A 23,077-nucleotide genomic window follows, 5' to 3' on the forward strand; every position below is an offset into this window, starting at 1 on the left:
ATCTTTCTATCTATCTATCTATCTATCTATCTATCTATCTATCTATCTATCTATCTATCTATCTATCTATCTATCTATCTATCTATCTATCTATCTATCTATCTATCCATCTGTCTGTCTGTCTGTCTGTCTATCCATCTATCCATCTATCGTCTGTCTGTCTGTCTGTCTGTCCCTCCGTCACCGTTCAAAAGCATGATTTAATTTTTTTAATACTTTTATTCAGCAAGGATGCATTATATTGCTCAAAAGTGACAGTAAAAACATGTATTATCATGTCAATATATATTGTCACCATTATATGCTATATACTACACATTATATAACATTACAGTATATAACTAGTGTAACATAATATATTAATGACATATATTTGCATAGGCCTAAATGAGGCCTAAATGACATTATATAAATAACATACAGTATATTGTATTATATTAAATTATATAAAAATGGTAACATTTTGGCAAAAAGTTGTTTTAGCTTCCACTTCATTTGACACCTTGACAAATGTTCGATATATAGTATTGTGGGATACAGTCTTCCTTGTCACGTGCTCTGTCAAAATATCGCTATTTAAGGAAATGTAGTCATTTCATACTGAACATAGCAAAACTTACAGGATAAGTGGCGTCAGATGAAGATAGTCAAACAGAGTGTTTTGGGACAGCAAAGCTAGTATTGTAGTTCCTGTTGTATATTTTTAGCCGATAGATGCAACACCCATGGGCCAGATAAGAAGGAAGTGGTATTTTTTTCTCTGATCTATACTTTGAGAGTCAAGAAAGATAGTATCAGCAGCTCGCAGCTGGAATCGCATTTTCGTGCCTTTCCTTCCCGACAAGCCCCCGACACATCTACTGAATCCGCTGCGCAGTCTCTGAATCTTATTTATGCAGGTGGTACAGTTTCACATTGAGGTGAACTTCACACTGGCCTTGTGGTGGTCTCTAATAATACCCCCGGTGCTGTGGTTTGACTGTGCCTTTGATACCGCTGTGGTGGGTTTAAAGCGTAGAACACAAACAGACAACCAATTAGTGCCAAAAATGTATTTGATCACGCATTGTTTGCGATGTTTGAAATTGGCAAACAGAAGACACTTAAGACATGTAAAAAATAAATATACACATATGCACAATTGAATTGATGGCTAATGAATGTATCATCTCTTCTGATCTGCGTAATATGCTGATGAACTGGTTCTGTTAAGACTCTTTTTAATCAGTGACCCAACAATCAGAGGCTGATTAACACTTGGCAGATCTCATCAGACACCCTTGAAATCAAGACGGGCACTGGGAGTCAGTTTAACATAAATGAACACATAAAAAGTAATTGTCAAGTCCTGCTTTGCACCAAAGCACGACTCAGGAAAACATGATGAAAACGTGAATGTTTTTATGATTTTTCCCCCCCTCCAAATTGACTTAGTCATCTATTAAACAAAACTCCTTTGTCAACAGCTCGGGCGTTCAAGTGAATGATGGTGGCGTACAATTAAAAGACAATAGCTTTATTTCAGGACCTAGTGTGCTCCGTTGCTGCCTACATAGACACTTAGATGTAATGGAACCTCATTAGTGACAGATTCGAAACACCCTACATATGTGCATTATACAAATTGTGTTTATCACCCAAGCAAAATGGCTATTTTCTATTAGATTTAACTATTTTATATCCATACTTATGGGTACTGAATGAAGTATATTGATAATCAACATTTATCTCAGTTGTCGCCATTTTGGATGGATTTTGTATGTAAAAAAAAAAAAAAAAAGGCATAATGGGATTGCCTTCTCTATAGGATTATGCAATGCTGAATTTGGCCAAAATGAGGTATTTTATCTTTTGGAACATTGTGTGTGTGTGTTTCAGGAACACAGCTTAGATGTATTTAAATGCTGTCTATAGTCAGCTCACTAGGTTTTCAAACAGAGCCATGAATAGATACTATTGGTGCATTCAAGTCTTCCTGAAAAGTTTGTATTTAGTTGGGAAGTTGTAATTACAACATCAGGTGCGTTCAGATCCTTAAAGGGTTAGTTCACCCAAAAATGAAACCTATCCCATAATTTACTCACCCTCAAGCCATCCTAGATGTAGATGACTTCTTCTTTCAGCTAAACACAATCTGAGTTATATTAAAAAAATATCCTGGCTCTTTTTTCTAAGCTTTGTAATGGGAGTGAAAAGTAACTGAGATTTTGAAGCCCAAAAAAGCGCATCCATCCAAAATATTATAAAATAGAATGTTCCCCTAACATTCGTATAAGTAAAAAAAAAAAAAAAAAAAACCTTTCAAAAACTGAAAGTTTGTGAACGGTCAAAGAATATTCAGAAATGACGTTTTCATAACTTAATGGGAATGTTAGCAAAATGTACTTAATTGTGGTTTGGCAATAAGTTCCTACTTATTTTTTTTCTTCTAAATTTATGATAATTTTTTAAGTAACTCAAATATCAATAACATTACAAAAGGAGTAAAAACAAATGTATGTGAATACACCCAAATGATTGTTGGTCCAGTGGAAGAAGATTGTTTGCACATAAGAATACTTGCGCACAATTATTGGTGAATAACACCTGCTAATGCATCTGATCTTTCACTACTGTGTTAGTTTTAAAACATCAAATGAACAAGACATGCAAAGGACAAAATAAAATGATTCTTGTTCATCATCCAGTAAAATCTGACTACATGTGTCCAGAGAGTCATTAAGGGGTCAAGCTTGACACACGTGCCACCTGTATCTCCAGATAGGAAGAGAACTGTGTAGTGCTGCATGTAACATTCTCCCTTAGCGGCACTGCGAGAACGAGAACGAACAGAGAAAAACAAGTACATTTGACATTCACGGTCACGGGTGAGGCCTCTCAGGGCAACTAGCCAACAGTCTGAGAGCTTGTTTCATCCTGGAAGATGTAGAGCGAGGAGGAAGAGGCTCAGAAAATGACAGCTGGGAACATCAACCGAAGGAACAAAGGCTGAAGTTAGACGGGTCTGCCTTCTCTGACTTCTTCCTGCTCCTGTGGATAACCAATTTTGAATTTCAAAGCTATCTCCAGAGGAAAAGCAATAGGTTGTGTTCCCTGCTGACTTCGGGTGCAAGTCTACGTTTCAGTGACTTGTGATTCAGCTATATTGTACTTGCACCCATGTGGAAAGTTCATAAGTTGACATTGTGGGAGTGGATGGAAATATTTAAAGGAACAGCTCATCCTAAATGGCGGTTCAAACTCTTATGACTTTTTTTCTTCTTCTGTTGAATACAAAAGGAGAAGTTTAGCAGAATGCTCACAATGTGCTTTTTTCATGCAATACATTTGATACTGCAAGCTTCAAATAGAACAAAAATCATCACTGAATTATCATGAAATCAACACAAAAGTACCATCAAAATTGTACAAGCAGGACATATGACTAATGTGCTTACATGACACGCAAAAACCAAAGGCCTTTTTGCTGTTTGGCATAAATGAAGTCAAACTGCAACTGCAAGTGTTTAAAAAAAAAAAAAAATGGTGGGCTGTTCACATTGCACAAGACAAGATATTCACACGTTATTGTTTTTATCTTCCTGATTTCATTTTGTGCTAACAAGTTTCTTTTGTCTTGCAGTTCGAGATTTTCTGGTTATAGCAGTGGGCACAGAGGCGGCCATTCAGTGCAATCTGTATGGGGACTATTTCCTTACTCCCCTGCAGGACTGCTTAATCCTGAAGGATGTCAAAACTAAGGAAGTGCTTTTCAAATGGCCGTACTGTTACGTAAGGAAGTTTGGACAAGACACGGTAAGCTGGTGTCACTTTAAATTTGTGGTTAATGACATGGTGCTATTTTTTAATATCTCACATTTTATATATATACATATATGGGGTGTTCCATTCACAATAATAACGATTTGATGATGACGATATATACCTCATACCTCCTCAAAGTCACGGTTCTGAATGTTTTTGGTATAGCAGGGGGAAAAACAAACAATTGATTAATTAATAAAACCATGATTTTTTAATAAACAGTGGCTTACTGAACAAACTATATCTGTAGATACATTTTAAATAGTCTGTCAATATTGCAACTGGAAGCAACACACTGCAGTTTATGGTGCTGCTGTAATTGGGGGAATTTACTCTTTTGGATGCGAAATATGTTAGCAAAATATTTTAAAATAAGGTTAGAATTATTGCGCTCCCATTTTTATCCGCTATACCTGACGTGCATACACACGCTGGCACTCGTTCATTGAAGTCTACTAAGTTGAAAATAGACTTGCTTGCTGTCAGGATAATCCTGTATGTGAAAATGGAAATGCTTGCAAGGCTTTGTAACATTTACAGGTAAGTATACAACCGCAAGATGCAAGTTATGCGCTGAGGAAAACTAGAATCACGGTTTTCACAGAAATAGTTGGCAGCACAACTGTTTTCAACATTAATAATAATACTATAAACATTTCTTGAGCAGCAAGTCCGCATATAAGAATGATTTCTGAAGGATCATGTGCCACTGAAGTAATGGCTACTGAAAATTCAACTTTGTCATCACAGGAATAAATTAGTAGAAAGTAGAAAACAGTTATTTTAAATTACAATAATATTTCACAATATTACTGTTTTTACCATATGTAACAAAACTGTTTCTCATGTGGTGCAATCAACATGCAGAAAAAAAATCCTTAAAACAGGAAATGGCACCATGTCACATCACCAGTGTAATATTTATTTTAAAAAACTTGAAAATATCTAACACACTTTTGTGCATACATGTATAAAGATTAAAGGAAAATGTTTTTACTTGGTTACACATGATATTTTTTTAAATGAATGCTTCTTGAAAATGGTATAAACTGTTTTTTTTAACTATGAAACCAACATGAATCCAAATATTCCATTGTGATGTTTCCTTTCCTTTATCTGATCATTGATCCTTTGATGTAAATATGCCATTTTTCTTCACTCTTTAATTTCAAAAGAGCGTTAGTGTTGTCAATGTGCAGGTGTGAGATTTTTTTTACTTTAAAACTGTTTCCTCATTTAAACATATTGCATTTAATTTGCATGCCTTTTCTCATGGGAAACAAACAGCCTTTCTTTATTTACGCCCGAGTGATTGTGGACAAACATCTCTGGTCTGAAATAGATCTCATGACTTCCCCTTCTCTTTTCTTTCCCTCAGCTGTCTTTTTCCTTTGAGGCTGGTCGCAGATGTGACTCCGGCGAGGGTAATTTCGAGTTTGCAACCCCTCAGGGTGAAAGACTGTTCAATATTGTCAGTGCATCCATCCAGAATCTGCCCAGACCGTCCACAGCCAAGCCGAACAGCCTTGACCATTCAGAACAAAGTAGAGTTCGAGAAACCGTGGCCACGGATGAAACGTACGACTACACCACAGAAACTCAAAGCTCTGACTTTTTACCTGAGGGCAAGATGCAGAGAGCAGTTCAGCGTCCATCAAAAATGCTCAACCCTGCTTGGAGGAGCTTTTCTTTGAATGCAATAGAGCCACAAAGCGAAAGTCAAATGATGAGAATTGACACCGACCTCGAGAATAAGGAAGCCGTCTACGCCACTGTGTCAAAAGCTCAGCCAAAAGCCACTTCCCCTACAGACCCGAAAATGCACTGGCAAAACCTGAGAAAAGCTCTCCATCAGTCTGCATCTCTCCAAGACGCTTTCAAGACCAACGCCGACATTTCCCAGTCGTCTGATTTCGAGGGTGCGCATGAAGAGACGAGGGCCACGGAAGATTCGACTGACTTGTTTGGTGATTCCATCCAGCAATTAGCAATTAATGACGTGTTACAGGACATCAGCGCGGAGCCAATTTATGCAGAGCCACAGGATTTCCAAGCCAGAGCTGAGTGGGTTGTCAGTGCTGTGTGTGAATCAGAGGAGGTCATCGAGGCTAATCAAAGAGCTCATGATGGGGCAGGCCACCTAGATGAGCATGACTTCTGCTACAGCCCGCGGGCCATGGCTGCCCCCTCCAACCCCATGCAAAGTCCAGATGATACGTATTCAACTTATGACAATTTGATGTTAAAGGGGAGGCGCATATAATGGCATTTCTCAGTCAAAATCAAGGGAGGTAATTAATAAGAATTGTATAAGTAAGAATTGAATATACACTATGTGGACAAAAGTATTGGAACAGACATGTTAATTATTGAATTCAGGTGTTTCAATCAGACCCATTGCCAATGAATAAAATCAAGCTCCTATCCATGCAGTCTGCATTTACAAAAAAAAATTAATTCAGTTTCAACACTTTTTTTTTTTAACATCAGTACCTGACCTCACAAATGCTCTAAAAAATTCCTACATTCACATGTGTCCCAATACTTTTGTCCATAAAGTGTATATAAAGGGTGTAATGGTACACGTATACGTACAGAACTTTTGGTTCAGTATGCATGTGTACCAAATGAATACAGCGCTGTTTTAGAACTTGTGTGTGTGGAATGTAGTTTCAAACGCTGAACTTTTTCAAACTTGCCTCCTAGGATGGGATAATATAGTTTATGTCGCTATACTTTGGTGAATCTGAAAAATAAGGATCTGCTGCCGAACAAGTGCACGGTCCAGGTTGTCTTAAACATGAGACATGCTTTATTAAGTGCTTCAAACACATTCATAAGCATACATTGCTTTCCCTACTGTCAGATGCGTGTGTCGTTTTCCCTTCATTACCATTTCTAACTAATAACTAATTTAATAACTTTTAAACTAGTGATTTTTTTGGCATTGTACAATGTAGCAATAGTTTACATTATTAATGAAAATTATTATAAGTTTTACTGAGAAAATGTGCTTTCTTTTCATATGCTGTGTCTTCGGCTAAGAGTGTGGATGGGGGTCATTATTGTGTCTGCAGTTGAAAACCCTTGGTTTAGTGAATTCGCAAGGCTCTTTACTTGGTGAAAAACAACAAAACCTCTCCTGTCACTTCATGTATCATGTTTTTCCACTTAATACCCTCTTCCAGGAAATCTTTTGATTGCTAGCCGGAGAAATGTTCATGAAATCCGCTTGACTGTAATGGAACAGTAATAATTACAGTTGGTGGGACATGCATTGGCTGCGGTCTGTCTCTTGCAGGCTGATTTAATTAAGTGTGCGAAGGGACCCGCGGCTCAAGCTGATTGGGATCCCGACCTGCCTGAGTATGAAGATGTCACAGCGCTTCATTCATCTCGTGCTGTCTGTCACTCTCTCTGCTGAGATGAGTCCTGCTGGAACAGAGCGATGTGGAGTGATGCCGTTTGGAGGGCTTTCATTTCATTCATTTCATACTCTACTGAAAAAGTGTGTGTTCATTTAATCATCGGATGGTTAATAAAAGCAATTATCAAAAATAAAACTAGTAATCATCGATTACTAAATAACGTACACACCAGGATTTGTACACAATTTCTTTTTTCTTTTTTTTTCCTGATAATTATATATATATATATATATATTTCTTTTGAATATATGATTTTTGCAGTTATTTTCTTTTTAGCTCTATCAGGGGTGTAACGATACCCTCATGTCACGATTCGATATGTATCACGATACTGAACTCAAGATACGATATTATTGCATTACTCCAAAACATGATAAAACATTAACAAAAAAATTACTGTTGATTAAAATGCTAAATTTGATATTACATTGTGGGTGTAAATTAATAGGTTTGGACTTGGTGCTGATAACCCAATGCACAGGACAATGGTGACACCAGAATAAAAATATTCATGATTCTGAAGCTGAAAATACAGAATTATTTGAGACGAATATGCTTGAATACATTGCTTGCACAATATATATAGTCTCTCTCGATACATATTGTTGCATTTTTATATTGCGATATATTGTCACATGATACTGTTACACCCCTACTATCTATCTATCTATCTATCTATCTATCTATCTATCTATCTATCTATCTATCTATCTATCTATCTATCTATCTATCTATCTATCTATCTATCTATCTATCTATCTATCTATCTATCTATCTATCACAGACAGATAGGTAGTCAGTCAGATAGTCATCGTGAACATGTATTGTACAGACAGATATGCATGTTCACATTATATATTCTGACAAGACAAGGAAAAACAGTATTTTTAGCACCACTGAGCAAAAATACTCACATATGTAATTCCATAATCTGCAACACAAATATTAGATGGGCTTCGTATTTCTGAATTTTAATATTGGAATTGAAATGAAGAACAAGTTTAACCCACCTTTTAATGTCCGCTTTGATGGACTGGCACTAGGGGGCAGTCTCTCTCTCCCAACACATAATGACGGCTTTTGATGTTTGAGAAGAGTCCTGCTGAATACCGAATACTATTTTGCAGATGTAAAATATGAAATGATCAATTTGATATGAGTCTCCAGAGAAACCAATGAGATATGTTGCTCTGATGTGATTTTGCATTCGGAGACCTTGCAATGAAAACTAGTCTTTCTTGAAGTTTGATATTCTATTTCCCCTGACAGGGTTGGGTCAGGTGAAAACACAGCTAACTGCAAAAAGAATCTGTGTGGTTAGTCTGCACCTGTGAAATCCTAACATCTGAAAAGCCAAATGCTTTTGTATTGTGTTTACTTCGACCAAAACAAGTAAATTCCAGTGCCTTAATTAGACAAATGGCAACACCACAAGTGTAAATGAGAGCAGACTGTGGAAGAACAGCCCAAAGGGAAACGCAACGCATTATCTTCAAGGGGGAGCGCTTTCACGGGCCAGAGGATGTTCAGTGACACCGTTTGCTTCAGCGGCTGACCTTCGAGCTCAGGCCATCAAATGCCTCCTGTAAAGAAACACAGCAAACCCTCATCAGACTTGCTGTAAACATGATACCAACTTAAGCTAACACATTTCACTTTGTCATCCTGCACGAAAAATATTAGACCTGGTTATATTATATCCTTTAGTCATCATTAATCTTCAGAGAGTTATTTCTATGGGTGACCTTGGTAATCTACAATAGGTCTGAGAACACTTGCGTATGATGTTGTTGAAATAAATCATAATACAAAGTATATATGACATTTTTGTTTTATCCACTATGATATTGTAATAAAAAAAATTTAGCTTTGGTGAACAAAAGGGACTTCTTACAGTTAAAAAAAAAAAATATATATATTTTTTGTTAAGAGGATTGATTACAATATTTTAGCATATAATATCACCTTTTAAAAGCAGTCTAATTGTATTTAGTGCCATTTTTTCATATTCTAACACCAATGAGCAAGAATTTACATCATATAAACCCTTCTTTCAACACAAGGTGATGTAATACGTTGTAATTATGAGATTACCTGATAATGAGCTCCACTCTGGGAATCCAGTGTCTTTTTTTTAAACTTGGCATATTCTGGAGCATGTGCTTTGTGTTTTTTGCACTTTCTTGATACTCTCTCTCCAGGACAAATGTGGCATGTCCTATACCTCAGGGTCTGTCAGTACAATTCACCATGTGCTCTCACACTAAACATTCATCTCTACTTTAAAGTAACAGTTCACCCAAAAAATGACATTTCTGTCATTTACTCACCCCCACATCATTTCAAACCCATATCAATCTGTTTTTAAGGTAGAACCCAAGAATATCATTGGAAAAATTTCCTAAAAAAAATCGCTCTTGAACTGAAGATTTAACTAAAAAGAATGATTAGTGCATGAATCATATGCTGCTACTTCTCTCGTTAATGCACCAGGATGAGAAAATTATCTTAGAATTTATTCTATTTGTTACAAAACTATCACATGACTTCAAAAGACTTTGAATATAGTGTATGAATCATATAAACCACTAACTGTACTCTGATTATGAGCATTTAAAATAAAACATTTTAAGAAATATAATCTAAGTACAAGTATTTAATTTTTGGAATCTGATAGTGTAATACAGATTACATATAATCAGTAACTACCCAGCACTGTGTATAATATATATACAGTATATATATATATTAGTGCTGTCAAATCGATTCATTATGACTAATCGCATCTAACATAACAATTTGTAAAGTATATACACACACACACACACACACACACACACACACACACACACACACACACACACACACACACACACACACACACACACATACCTACTTAACCACAATGTGAGGACGTATGACTGGGAACCCTACCTTTAGGGACACCCCTTTCTGAAGGGTCTAGAGACAAAAGAAAGACATGACTGCACTTCTGGAGAAGCTGTCATCACACTTATCACTTGATTTTATCAATAAAAGCCTTCCTTAAAGACCTGACATTTTGCCTTCACTTTAGGGACAGTATTTTTTATGTCCATTTTGGGGACATTAAACACAAACTCTGGTCAAGTCATACTTTGAGGACCATGGTGATACACAAACTCTGGTTAAGTCATACTTTGAGGACCATGGTGATACACAAACTCTGGTTAAGTCATACTTTGAGGACCATGGTGATACACAAACTCTGGTTAAGTCATACTTTGAGGACCATGGTGATACACAAACTCTGGTTAATGTATACTTTCAGGACTTTGTTGAGATGTTATATTATTTATCCTAAGAAGACAGAAGTAGAATATTACAATTCAAAGTTCCAATACTGGACACTGAAATCAAGCTAGTGCAGAGATACAGGTGTGAGAGAGTAAACTGGGTTTTTCATTTCTTCATGATCACTGTAAATGGGTAGTCTACATTTTTGTCTGATTTGTAGCTTGAGATCAAGTGCCTTTGTCTCAGTCGGGGAATGACAATTAACATTCAGAAATATTATTGATTTGACTGTATTGACTATCAGAGAACAAAAGATGAACATAATTGTTGAAATTTGCAAGTTATTTTATGTATGTGAAGCTGCTTTAAAACGATCTGTATTGTATAATGCGCTATAGAAATAAAACTGACTTCACTTCATGGCAGAGAACACTTCACTGGCCACGGCCAGCATCCCTCTAGTTAATTTAGCATCGACTGCAAACTAATCATCATCACAAAAACATCTTAAGGGGTTTTCCTCACCAGAGTCATCTTTGGCTACTCACTGGGGCTTTATGACATTAGGCATTTCTTCTGTAAAGTGTAGTAACTGTCAAAGAAAAACTTTATACAAATAAAAATAGTGATACACACTCAGATTAAATGGCTCTTTAAGGACTCTAATGACACACACACTCTGATTAAATGACTCTTTGGGGACTCTAATGACACACACACTCTGATTAAATGACTCTTTGGGGACTCTAATGACACACACACTCCGATTAAATGACTCTTTGGGGACTCTAATGACACACACACTCCGATTAAATGACTCTTTGGGGACTCTAATGACACACACACTCCGATTAAATGACTCTTTGGGGACTCTAATGACACACACACTCCGATTAAATGACTCTTTGGGGACTCTAATGACACACACACTCCGATTAAATGACTCTTTGGGGACTCTAGTGACACACACACTCAGATTAAATGGCTCTTTAAGGACTCTAGTGACACACACACTCAGATTAAATGGCTCTTTAAGGACTCTAATGACACACACACTCAGATTAAATGGCTCTTTAAGGACTCTAATGACACACACACTCCGATTAAATGACTCTTTGAGGACTCTAGTGACACACACACACTCCGATTTAATGACTCTTTGGGGACTCTAGTGATACACACTCCGATTTAATGACTCTTTGGGGACTCTAGTGATACACACTCCGATTAAATGACTCTTTGAGGACTCTAGTGACACACACACACTCCGATTTAATGACTCTTTGGGGACTCTAGTGATACACACTCCGATTTAATGACTCTTTGGGGACTCTAGTGATACACACTCCGATTAAATGACTCTTTGAGGACTCTAATGACACACACACTCCGATTAAATGACTCTTTGAGGACTCTAATGACACACACACTCCGATTAAATGACTCTTTGGGGACTCTAGTGACACACACACACTCCGATTTAATGACTCTTTGGGGACTCTAGTGATACACACTCCGATTTAATGACTCTTTGGGGACTTTAATGACACACACACTCCGATTAAATGACTCTTTGGGGACTCTAATGACACACACACTCCGATTAAATGACTCTTTGGGGACTCTAATGACACACACTCCGATTAAATGACTCTTTGGGGACTCTAGTGATACACACTCCGATTTAATGACTCTTTAATATTAACAGTATTAAACATTGTGTTGAAAGTACACATTGCAGTTAATGACAGAAATTCAAAAAGATATAAAATAAAAAAATAAAAAAGAACAATGACAAATCTAATAACTTGGAGGTGGGAATGATTCTCAGTGTCCAACTATCCTCTGTGCTTCCTCCATCCACCCTTCTTCAAAATCTCTCTACTATCTCCTTTACATTTACTCATCCTTTTCATCCTCTTTCCATTCACTCCCTCTTTTCATCGTTTACATCAGCTGTGTTGGACATTGCCGTGTGCAGCCGGGAGAAGCTGAAAACTGAGACGTGAGTCTGACACTTTCTGCTTCCCGTAGTGACGCTCACGATGTGTTTGCATACTTTAGCACAGCTGAAGTGGAATAAATGCATTATTTGCCAAATACACAGATATTTCAGGGACGTTTTCATGCACTACATGAACCGCTTAATACAGCATCTGTTTGAACAAGAATAAAGTTCTTTGGAAAAGCCTCTTTCCAAAGTTCTTTAAACCTCCTTAGAAAAAGGGGCAACTTTGCCCACAACACAGATGTGGTGAGACAAGGACATGGGGAGATGATTGCCTGCTACCGTCCAAAAAATAGACAAAGAGCCAAAGAATGTATTCACTGCATTTACTGCCAAGGGCTTTATAACAAGCGTAGCCTTTGGAAACATATCAAAAACTGTCCCCTGAAACCTAAAGAGGATGATGCCCTGGGCCGGAAAAGAGTTCGATCTCTGTGTGCTTTAAACACACCAGTCGGCTTAGAAGTGAGCAAAGGTTTCAAGAAAATACTGTCCTTTATGAACTATGAAGTTTCGCGTGTAGTTCATTCTGACAGATCCATCATGCAGCTGGGGGAGCACATGTTCAACAGGATGGGGTCTGATGTGACCAAACAGAGTTATCTGGCTACGATGAAGAGAAAAACTCCTACCACATTCCTTCTTTAGCTCTCAAACTTGGGCATTCTTTAATCAAGATCTGTAGCATTGTTGAGAGCAATGCCATGATGTATGGAGATCATGATCGTGCTGAGTGTGCCCGAGACTTCAGGAGAATACACCAGGCAAGGTGGAATGAGTACATTTCTGCTGGTGCTATAACTACATCGAAAGAAGCCAAGTGGAACACACCACAGATCATTCCTTTCACTCAGGATGTCAAAGTCCTGCACACACATCTTGAAAAGAAACACGATGGGCTCCTAAGTAAGCTCAGAACTTGCCCTTCTGCTGACAGCTACTCTGCTCTAGTCCCAGGTCATCCCGAGGCTACATTGTATCAGTTTTATTTTGATAAACATGACAATATAACATTGCGACTACATGAAAAGAGCTTTCACTGTTATAAAAAACAGATTTGTGAGCATTAGTGGAACTGAAGCTGTGAGAATAAACACATGATCGTTGTCATGCGGAGAATCCAGCCAATCGTGGATCAGTTGTGTTGTCATCAGAGCTTGTGAGTCGCTCTGGAGAAACTGCTCTGGCTGAGTCTTCCTGCTCTCCAATCGCTCTCAGCGGACTCTGATGTCATACGGCAGTCACACGGCTTCGCTGTCTGAAGTCGGACACGAGTTCTAACCATCATGCACTGCTTCAAGTCAGCCGCCGATCAGTCTGTGCAACGCTGCATGAAGTCCAACAAGCCTTTTCTCTCCTCTCCTCCCTCTTTACATTCTCTCCCTCTTTCCATCCCCTTTACATTCACTTCCTCTTTCCATCCCTCTTTACATTCTCTCCCTCTTTCCATCCCCTTTACATTCACTCCCTCTTTCCATCCCCTTTACATTCACTCCCTCTTTCCATCCCTCTTTACATTCACTCCCTCTTTCCATCCCCTTTACATTCACTCCCTCTTTCCATCCCCTTTACATTCACTCCCTCTTTCCATCCCTCTTTACATTCACTCCCTCTTTCCATACCCTTTACATTCAAGGGATGGAAAGAGGGAGTGAATGTAAAGAGGGATGGAAAGAGGGAGTGAATGTAAAGAGGGAGTGAATGTAAAGAGGGATGGAAAGAGGAAGTGAATGTAAAGGGTATGGAAAGAGGGAGAGAATGTAAAGAGGATGGAAAGAGGGAGAGAATGTAAAGAGGGATGGAAAGAGGGAGTGAATGTAAAGGGGATGGAAAGAGGAAGTGAATGTAAAGGGGATGGAAAGAGGGAGAGAATGTAAAGAGGGATGGAAAGAGGGAGTGAATGTAAAGGGGATGGAAAGAGGGAGAGAATGTAAAGAGGGATGGAAAGAGGAAGTGAATGTAAAGGGGATGGAAAGAGGAAGTGAATGTAAAGGGGATGGAAAGAGGAAGTGAATGTAAAGGGGATGGAAAGAGGGAGAGAATGTAAAGAGGGAGGAGAGGAGAGAAAAGGCTTGTTGGACTTCATGCAGCGTTGCACAGACTGATCGGCGGCTGACTTGAAGCAGTGCATGATGGTTAGAACTCGTGTCCGACTTCAGACAGCGAAGCCGTGTGACTGCCGTATGACATCAGAGTCCGCTGAGAGCGATTGGAGAGCAGGAAGACTCAGCCAGAGCAGTTTCTCCAGAGCGACTCACAAGCTCTGATGACAACACAACTGATCCACGATTGGCTGGATTCTCCGCATGACAACGATCATGTGTTTATTCTCACAGCTTCAGTTCCACTAATGCTCACAAATCTGTTTTTTATAACAGTGAAAGCTCTTTTCATGTAGTCGCAATGTTATATTGTCATGTTTATCAAAATAAAACTGATACAATGTAGCCTCGGGATGACCTGGGACTAGAGCAGAGTAGCTGTCAGCAGAAGGGCAAGTTCTGAGCTTACTTAGGAGCCCATCGTGTTTCTTTTCAAGATGTGTGTGCAGGACTTTGACATCCTGAGTGAAAGGAATGATCTGTGGTGTGTTCCACATGGCTTCTTTCGATGTAGTTATAGCACCAGCAGAAATGTACTCATTCCACCTTGCCTGGTGTATTCTCCTGAAGTCTCGGGCACACACAGCACGATCATGATCTCCATACATCATGGCATTGCTCTCAACAATGCTACAGATCTTGATTAAAGAATGCCCAAGTTTGAGAGCTAAAGAAGGAATGTGGTAGGAGTTTTTCTCTTCATCGTAGCCAGATACAACTTCATTGGTATTTAGGCTTATGTTGAACTTTATTCTTGTACAAACAGACGCTGTATTAAGCAGTACATGTATTGAATCAAAATGTCTCTAAAAAATATCTGTGTATTTGGCAAATAATGCATTTATTCCACTTCAGCTGTGGTAAAGTATGCAAACACAGCGCAAGCGTCACTACGGGAAGCAGAAAGTGTCAAACTCACGTCTCAGTTTTCAGCTCCTCCCGCCTCCACACGGCAACTCTCACCGATCGGTTACATCCAGCCACAGCCCATGTCCAACACAGCTAATCACTCTTCACTTTATCGTCTTTACATTCTCTCCTCCCTCTATAACAGAAATATCAAAAAGTTTAACATGGCATTCCATCCAACTTCTTTGCAACTGAACAAAGAAAACTGAATAATGAAAATTGATTATCTTACTATCCTCTCCTTCTTCATTAGCTTTCTTATACTCTAACTTTTCACTTTATATTCTGTTTCATTCCATCCTCAAAATATTTCTACACCTTTATCCTCATTTCTTTAATTTAGCTCCATTTCTTACAAAAAGAGCATAATATGCAAAGTGTTGAAGTGTTTATGGCTCTCTACAAACCACCCTTTCTTTTAAGAGTCGTGATCCTGTTCCGCACATAATTTTTCACACCAGTCCATGTTCGCTGCTTCAAAGCTTCTGGCTCTGCGTGAATGCATCTTTCACAGTCTTGCTTACCAGGAACTTTGCATGTCTTGATGAACTTCATCATGTGTCTCTCTACTGCTTTTACCTCACTGTCCTCCCATTTCTTTTTTGGAGCATTTGAAGAACCTACGAAATAGTTAGTTATATTACAGTAACTTTAAAGTCTCATTACACATTCTCATTACAACTAAATCAGTGAGTAAAGACCAAATCAAGATTGTGTCCAAATGTGTTGATTATTTGAATTTGGCTGGATATTGCTGCATGGAGCTAATTCATGTTTATTTGATTATTGTTGTTTGTGTAGTTTAGATATATTTCTTACCTTGATCCTCCTGTGAAACAGATTGATCAGATTGAACAGGTTGATCAGTCTCTGCTGGTGCTGTTGTCTGAGATAGGTCACTGTAGTCCTCCTCATCACTTGACATGGAATCACCTTGGGCCTCAACTAATTCATTGACAAAAAAAATAACACTTTATTGCTTATACTTAGCATCTGTGACATGATCACATACATTGTTTTTCAAATATGTACAGCAAAGATACACAGACAGTCAAAAAATACTCATACCATTTGGGTCGATTTCAATGTCATCAAGTTTCTTTCCTTTGTAGTCAGACAGTGTTCCTTTCTCCATGGCCATTAGGACTTTACTCATTTTTGCCAGCTGCAGTGTTCCCTCTGGTAACCGGTAATACTGTCTGTGGATTCTGATATCGTGACCAAGGAAATCAGCCAGTTGGTCTGCTTCATTCTCATCAAGGTTAAGAATTTTAGACATGGTTGCTATGTGTTTCCTGAGCCTAGTTGATGACAGTGCTTCAGGGTTCTTTATGCCACATTCGCAAGCAGCTTTGTTGATGCACTCTCCACCTCTGTAGGCTGACATTGCTCCACATCTGGCAAACATAAAGGGATTCTCTGCTGGAACACCACAAAGCTCCCGCGTTTCAACGAGCAGCTCCATGGCAGAAACCATGGAAGGCTTGAGGAGCACAGGAACCTTTCTGCCTCGTTTACCCCGGATCTCAACTCTTGTGAAGTGCAGACACAGCTTCCTCTCAAACTCAGACAGACAGATGGCAATATCTTCATGTAGCTCAGAAGAATCCCTGCTTTTAAAAGCTGACAAAAGCACACGGGATACCTCACCTTCTCTCCTTCGGTTGAACAGGATGACCTGGGACAGTGTGACCTTGGCTAGAGCAGAGTAGCTGTCAGCAGAAGGGCAAGTTCTGAGCTTACTTAGGAGCCCATCGTGTTTCTTTTCAAGATGTGTGTGCAGGACTTTGACATCCTGAGTGAAAGGAATGATCTGTGGTGTGTTCCACTTGGCTTCTTTCGATGTAGTTATAGCACCAGCAGAAATGTACTCATTCCACCTTGCCTGGTGTATTCTCCTGAAGTCTCGGGCACACTCAGCACGATCATGATCTCCATACATCATGGCATTGCTCTCAACAATGCTACAGATCTTGATTAAAGAATGCCCAAGTTTGAGAGCTAAAGAAGGAATGTGGTAGGAGTTTTTCTCTTCATCGTAGCCAGATAACTCTGTTTGGTCACATCAGACCCCATCCTGTTGAACATGTGCTCCCCCAGCTGCATGATGGATCTGTCAGAATGAACTACACGCGAAACTTCATAGTTCATAAAGGACAGTATTTTCTTGAAACCTTTGCTCACTTCTAAGCCGACTGGTGTGTTTAAAGCACACAGAGATCGAACTCTTTTCCGGCCCAGGGCATCATCCTCTTTAGGTTTCAGGGGACAGTTTTTGATATGTTTCCAAAGGCTACGCTTGTTATAAAGCCCTTGGCAGTAAATGCAGTGAATACATTCTTTGGCTCTTTATCTATTTTTTGGACGGTAGCAGGCAATCATCTCCCCATGTCCTTGTCTCACCACATCTGTGTTGTGGGCAAAGTTGCCCCTTTTTCTAAGGAGGTTTAACTGAAATGTTTTGGAAATGCTACTGCCTTTATAACCCCCACTTCGATGCGATGGACAAATTCAAGGTGTCTTGTCATTTTTTTAATATGGCTTAGAGCAATAAAGGCAACACCGCTTCTTGTTGTACGCCTTCCGTTCCTGCTTTGGTGATGGCATTGACTGAATAAAAGTCTTGTCACCAGAAAAGGTGCTTGTCTCTTTAGTTTGGCATTTAATCTTTTTTGGTGATGTTATAAATTGATCCGATGAATCACCTGCCTCTTTGGGAGATGTTGGATGTATCAGATTCCTCTGAGCTGATTTTTGGTATGTAGTCAACATCGCTGTAGTCTGTGTCACATACAGCACTTCCTGAATACTGAATGAGAGAATTTAACACTTACTCAAATAGTACAAAATATTTTTTTCTATTATATTTTTTAGTGATCACACGAGTACACCACTGCCAGAATCTAACAAAACAGGGAGTATGTGGGCATAGTGTACATGGCAGTGGTTCCTGTAACATTAAATTTCATCGTATTGTGGATACTGGCAAGCAAAGTCCTAATTATGCAACAAAAAAAAATTAGCATATAAAGTATTACATGGCAAGTCACATACCTATCTTTTTCTTGATGGCCTTAAAGAGGGTATCTGGAAGAGGAGAAATACAAACAAATATTAATAATATATAATTTCATTAAATCTATCGCTAGTTCTACCAGTGCAATATACTCCGACCATCCCAATAATTCAGCCAATGATTCTACCCACCTCCCTTAATGAGTGTGTCTCAGACACCTGTGATGAGTGAACCACAGGTGTGGATGCAGCACAGGGCGAAGATAAGGGTGGAGCAGGAGAAGGTGTAGGCGATGAAGGCTGCGAGGATGAGGATGATTAAGGCTGCACAGGTGAGGATGATGAAGGCTGCGAGGGCGAGGATGAGGATGATTAAGGCTGCACAGGTGAGGATGAGGATGATGAAGGCTGCACAGGCGAGGATGAGGATGATTAAGGCTGCACAGGTGAGGATGAGGATGATGAAGGCTGCACAGGCGAGGATGAGGATGATTAAGGCTGCACAGGCGAGGATGAGGATGATTAAGGCTGCACAGGCGAGGATGAGGATGATTAAGGCTGCACAGGTGAGGATGAGGATGATTAAGGCTGCACAGGCGAGGATGAGGATGATTAAGGCTGCACAGGTGAGGATGAGGATGATGAAGGCTGCACAGGCGAGGATGAGGATGATTAAGGCTGCACAGGCGAGGATGAGGATGATTAAGGCTGCACAGGTGAGGATGAGGATGATGAAGGCTGCACAGGCGAGGATGAGGATGATGAAGGCTACACAGGTGAGGATGAGGATGATGAAGGCTGCACAGGTGAGGATGAGGATGATGAAGGCTGCACAGGCGAGGATGAGGATGATGAAGGCTGCGAGGGCGAGGATGAGGATGATGAAGGCTGCACAGGCGAGGATGAGGATGATGAAGGCTACACAGGCGAGGAAGAGGATGATGAAGGCTGCACAGGTGAGGATGAGGATGATGAAGGCTGCACAGGCGAGGATGAGGATGATGAAGGCTGCACAGGCGAGGATGAGGATGATGAAGGCTGCACAGGCGAGGATGAGGATGATGAAGGCTACACAGGTGAGGATGAGGATGATGAAGGCTGCGAGGATGAGGATGATGAAGGCTGCACAGGTGAGGATGAGGATGATGAAGGCTGCACAGGCGAGGATGAGGATGATGAAGGCTGCGAGGGCGAGGATGAGGATGATGAAGGCTGCACAGGCGAGGATGAGGATGATGAAGGCTACACAGGCGAGGAAGAGGATGATGAAGGCTGCACAGGTGAGGATGAGGATGATGAAGGCTGCACAGGCGAGGATGAGGATGATGAAGGCTGCACAGGCGAGGATGAGGATGATGAAGGCTGCACAGGCGAGGATGAGCATGATGAAGGCTGCACAGGCGAGGATGAGGATGATGAGGACAGCTTGAAATATAATTTGAATAAAAATATTAGGTCTAAATTAAAAGCAAAAGGACCAAGCAAACTGTTAATTGATCAAATGAATTAATAATAAAATAATTAACTGTTAATGGGCGTTGATCACAGAATAGTGTGATGATGTTCACAAATTACTCACCAAACAAACTTTTTGTGATTGCTGTTTGGCAATCATGTGTTCCTTTTCAATTTCTGCTCTGTTAAAACGTTCATAGCAATCTTCATGATGTTGTCTTAATTTTGCCAATCTTGATTGAAACCGCTTCTGCAGATATATAAAGAGGTATTTAGCTTAAACAAGAATAAAATGTACATTGACAATATTGAAAACTGTGGCACCCAAAGAAAATAAGACAAGAACAAACACAAACACACTCTAGGGGTGAACAAAAAATAAACAAACATGTTTTGTACATTTCAAAGTAAAGATCATTAATAAAAATTATTTTATATCAACATTTGACACCCTAACCAAACATTTATACAAACTTTACGTACAAATTGTGACAATAGTCACAATAATAGTTACATTGGTTCAGACATTAAAACTCGTATAAACTATAACTAGTTTCACTTCAGAAGTAAAACCAGTTTACAAGTTGAACGTGCAAGGACAACGTAAATAAAAGGTAAAACAACGATGTCGGACGATTTTGAAGTTGGAGGAGTAAATGAGTTTTTCACCCTACATTTCTGAACCGGAACACGCGTGACCTTTCAACCTGATTACATAATGTGTGGATCATCACAGCTAGTGCAAGACCAGCATTTGTGGTTAAAAAGTATATAAAAAATTTTTTTTAGAATACTGAAACTGACATTTGGACCTTAACCCGTTGGACCCTATTGAAGTCATTATAATGAGAAAAATCCTGGAATGTTTTCCTCAAAGCCTTAATTTCTTTTCGACCGAAGAAAGAAATGTATGAACATCTTGGATGACATGGGGAGAGTAAATTATCAGGAAATACTATTTCTGAAGTGAACTAATCCTTTTACAAGCAGAGGTGGGTAGTAACGTGCTACATTTACTCCATACCATTTAAGTATTTATGTTAGTTTGTTTGTTTTAGAGTAGGTTTAATTGACCCTTCGCTAAGCCCCGCTCTCCTTAGTTACTGTTGCTACGCCTGTCAAGCTTTCGCGGCTGCCACGTCTATTACAGTGTGAATGCACCGGTGTCAGACATTCCCAAGGAGATAATTAGTCATTTTTGGAGAACAGGTGAAATATCTGAGAGAGCAAGACAAAAGGGACAGCAGTATGCATTCGAGGGATATATCCGCGACATAATATGCAACAGATTAGAGAATAATTTCATCAAAATTGAAGCTAAAGCCTATAATGTTAGGTCCCAGCGCAAGCAGCAGTCGCCTCCTTAGCAGACCATTCACATGGGAAACACACAAATGGCGGAACAGCTATGTTCATGCACAGCAGAGTAAGTGCAATGTGAAAATAATCTAATAATTACAAATCAAACTGCTTATCCATCAATCTAACACCGGGAGAGCCGCGATCGGATTGGGGTAAAGTTACAGGGGTAACGTTAGTAGGCCGTCGATTAACAAAATGCTGAAATATATTTTAAAGTATGTCAGTGAGCCTCCGTCTTGCCTTTAATCGTCTTATTTTACTTTCAAATATATGCATTATGAACAAAGAACCGCCATTATTTCCAAGCAATAGGCGTTTTTTTTTTTTTGTTAATCCTGTCGTCATTTAGTTGTGAATGGGTCTCCACACTGCTTGATCCACGCCCGGGATTTCTCCCCTTTGGCTTTTAGGTTTCGGGAAGAGAAAAAATGCCACCCCACCGTCCAAACTTTTATAATACCGGGTATCAGATTTGCACAATCCATACGCACAACGCGTCGGCATGTTTCCCTCGCTCGAAAGCTTGACAGACCTCCCGTGCCTAGTTACGGTTGCTAAGCCACGATTGGCCAGTGGCGGTTTTCGGGCAAGGCTTAGCGAAGGGTCAATTGTGGGTACATTTTAATTGCATTTCTAATGACAATTGTTTTTTATTTTGTATCATTTGAAGCGTTTACACACATGTGCTGGATGAAGTGGATATGCACGTACAATCAACTAAAACCAAACCTTCAAATGCATCCTATGGTTTGCCAGCAATAAAAATCTTTTCTAGTTGAACACCTGAGCACCAGCTGTTAGTGGTTGCCTGTGTTGCGTGTTCATTATACTGTGGGCGGAGCAATGAAGGGAGGCGTGTGTTTGTTTAGGTGTCGATTTCAAATATCAACAGTGTTTCTGAGGAATCACCTACTGCACCTTTAACTAGCTGGCAGTAAACATCAGTAGATAGCTCTGCATGTATGAGATGGTTACCGTTTTATTCATTGATGTTCTTGCTTTGCCTGAGTGCTTATGTGGACCGTTGCTGTTCACCTTGTCCAATCCAGGAGAGGGAACAGAAGCTGCACAATGGGGCTGGATGTCAGAAAAGAAACCAGGGAATAACAAAATCAGAAATATTTGTGAAGGACAGAAAAACGTGTTCACGATAATTCCTCTAGCTATCCTACACTTTATCTATCATTTCTTTCACACACATCTCTATGCTGAAATAGTCAATAATATAATGATACAGATGTTTTAAAGTGGACTTACCGATTTCTGCGGGCCCAAACTGCTGGCTGGCTTTTTATCAGTAGATTCTGCTGATGCTTGATTTAAAGGCTTCAGAAATATGAGACCACAATCACATGGTAAATAATCAGAATGACAGTAAAAGATTATCATGAATGAATTACTGATCAATCTCTTTAGCATTTTCTTGATAGTACCTTGACTCGCCATGGCCAATCTGAGTCTCCATAATTGTAAGTGATTTCTTCTCCTGGTAGAATGTCTCGTACAGCAAAGAGACACAGGTGAGGTTTTCTGCTCACTTCAACGGTTCTCATTTTGCAAGTAGGATTTCTGGTCTGACCGTTAACAAGTCTTCCCAAAGAGAACCCGTCTTCTTTAGATGCATCCATGCTATAAAGACATACAATTATCACTCAATACTTGTAATCTTAGAATATATATTAGAAATGTACAGTTATTTTCTAGAAGTGGTTCTGAAC

The 23,077-nt window shown here is 39.4% G+C and overlaps 1 protein-coding gene across 1 annotated transcript in view; it reads left to right on the top strand.

Moving 5' to 3' along the window:
• Window positions 1-6,402, top strand: part of LOC130082971 (uncharacterized) — a 15,721-nt gene extending 9,319 nt beyond the window's left edge. Inside the window, exons 4-5 of the mRNA XM_056247929.1 lie at window positions 3,623-3,795; window positions 5,183-6,402. Of these exons, the coding sequence (XP_056103904.1) occupies window positions 3,623-3,795; window positions 5,183-6,067 (1,058 nt within the window). The 3' untranslated portion in view covers window positions 6,068-6,402. The remainder of the gene's footprint in view (window positions 1-3,622; window positions 3,796-5,182) is intronic.
• Window positions 6,403-23,077: the final 16,675 nt, after the last annotated feature.

Source organism: Rhinichthys klamathensis, unplaced genomic scaffold (assembly GCF_029890125.1).
Source record: "Rhinichthys klamathensis goyatoka isolate OS25496 unplaced genomic scaffold, OSU_Roscu_1.1 h1tg000050l_1, whole genome shotgun sequence".
Lineage (NCBI taxonomy): Eukaryota > Metazoa > Chordata > Actinopteri > Cypriniformes > Leuciscidae > Rhinichthys > Rhinichthys klamathensis.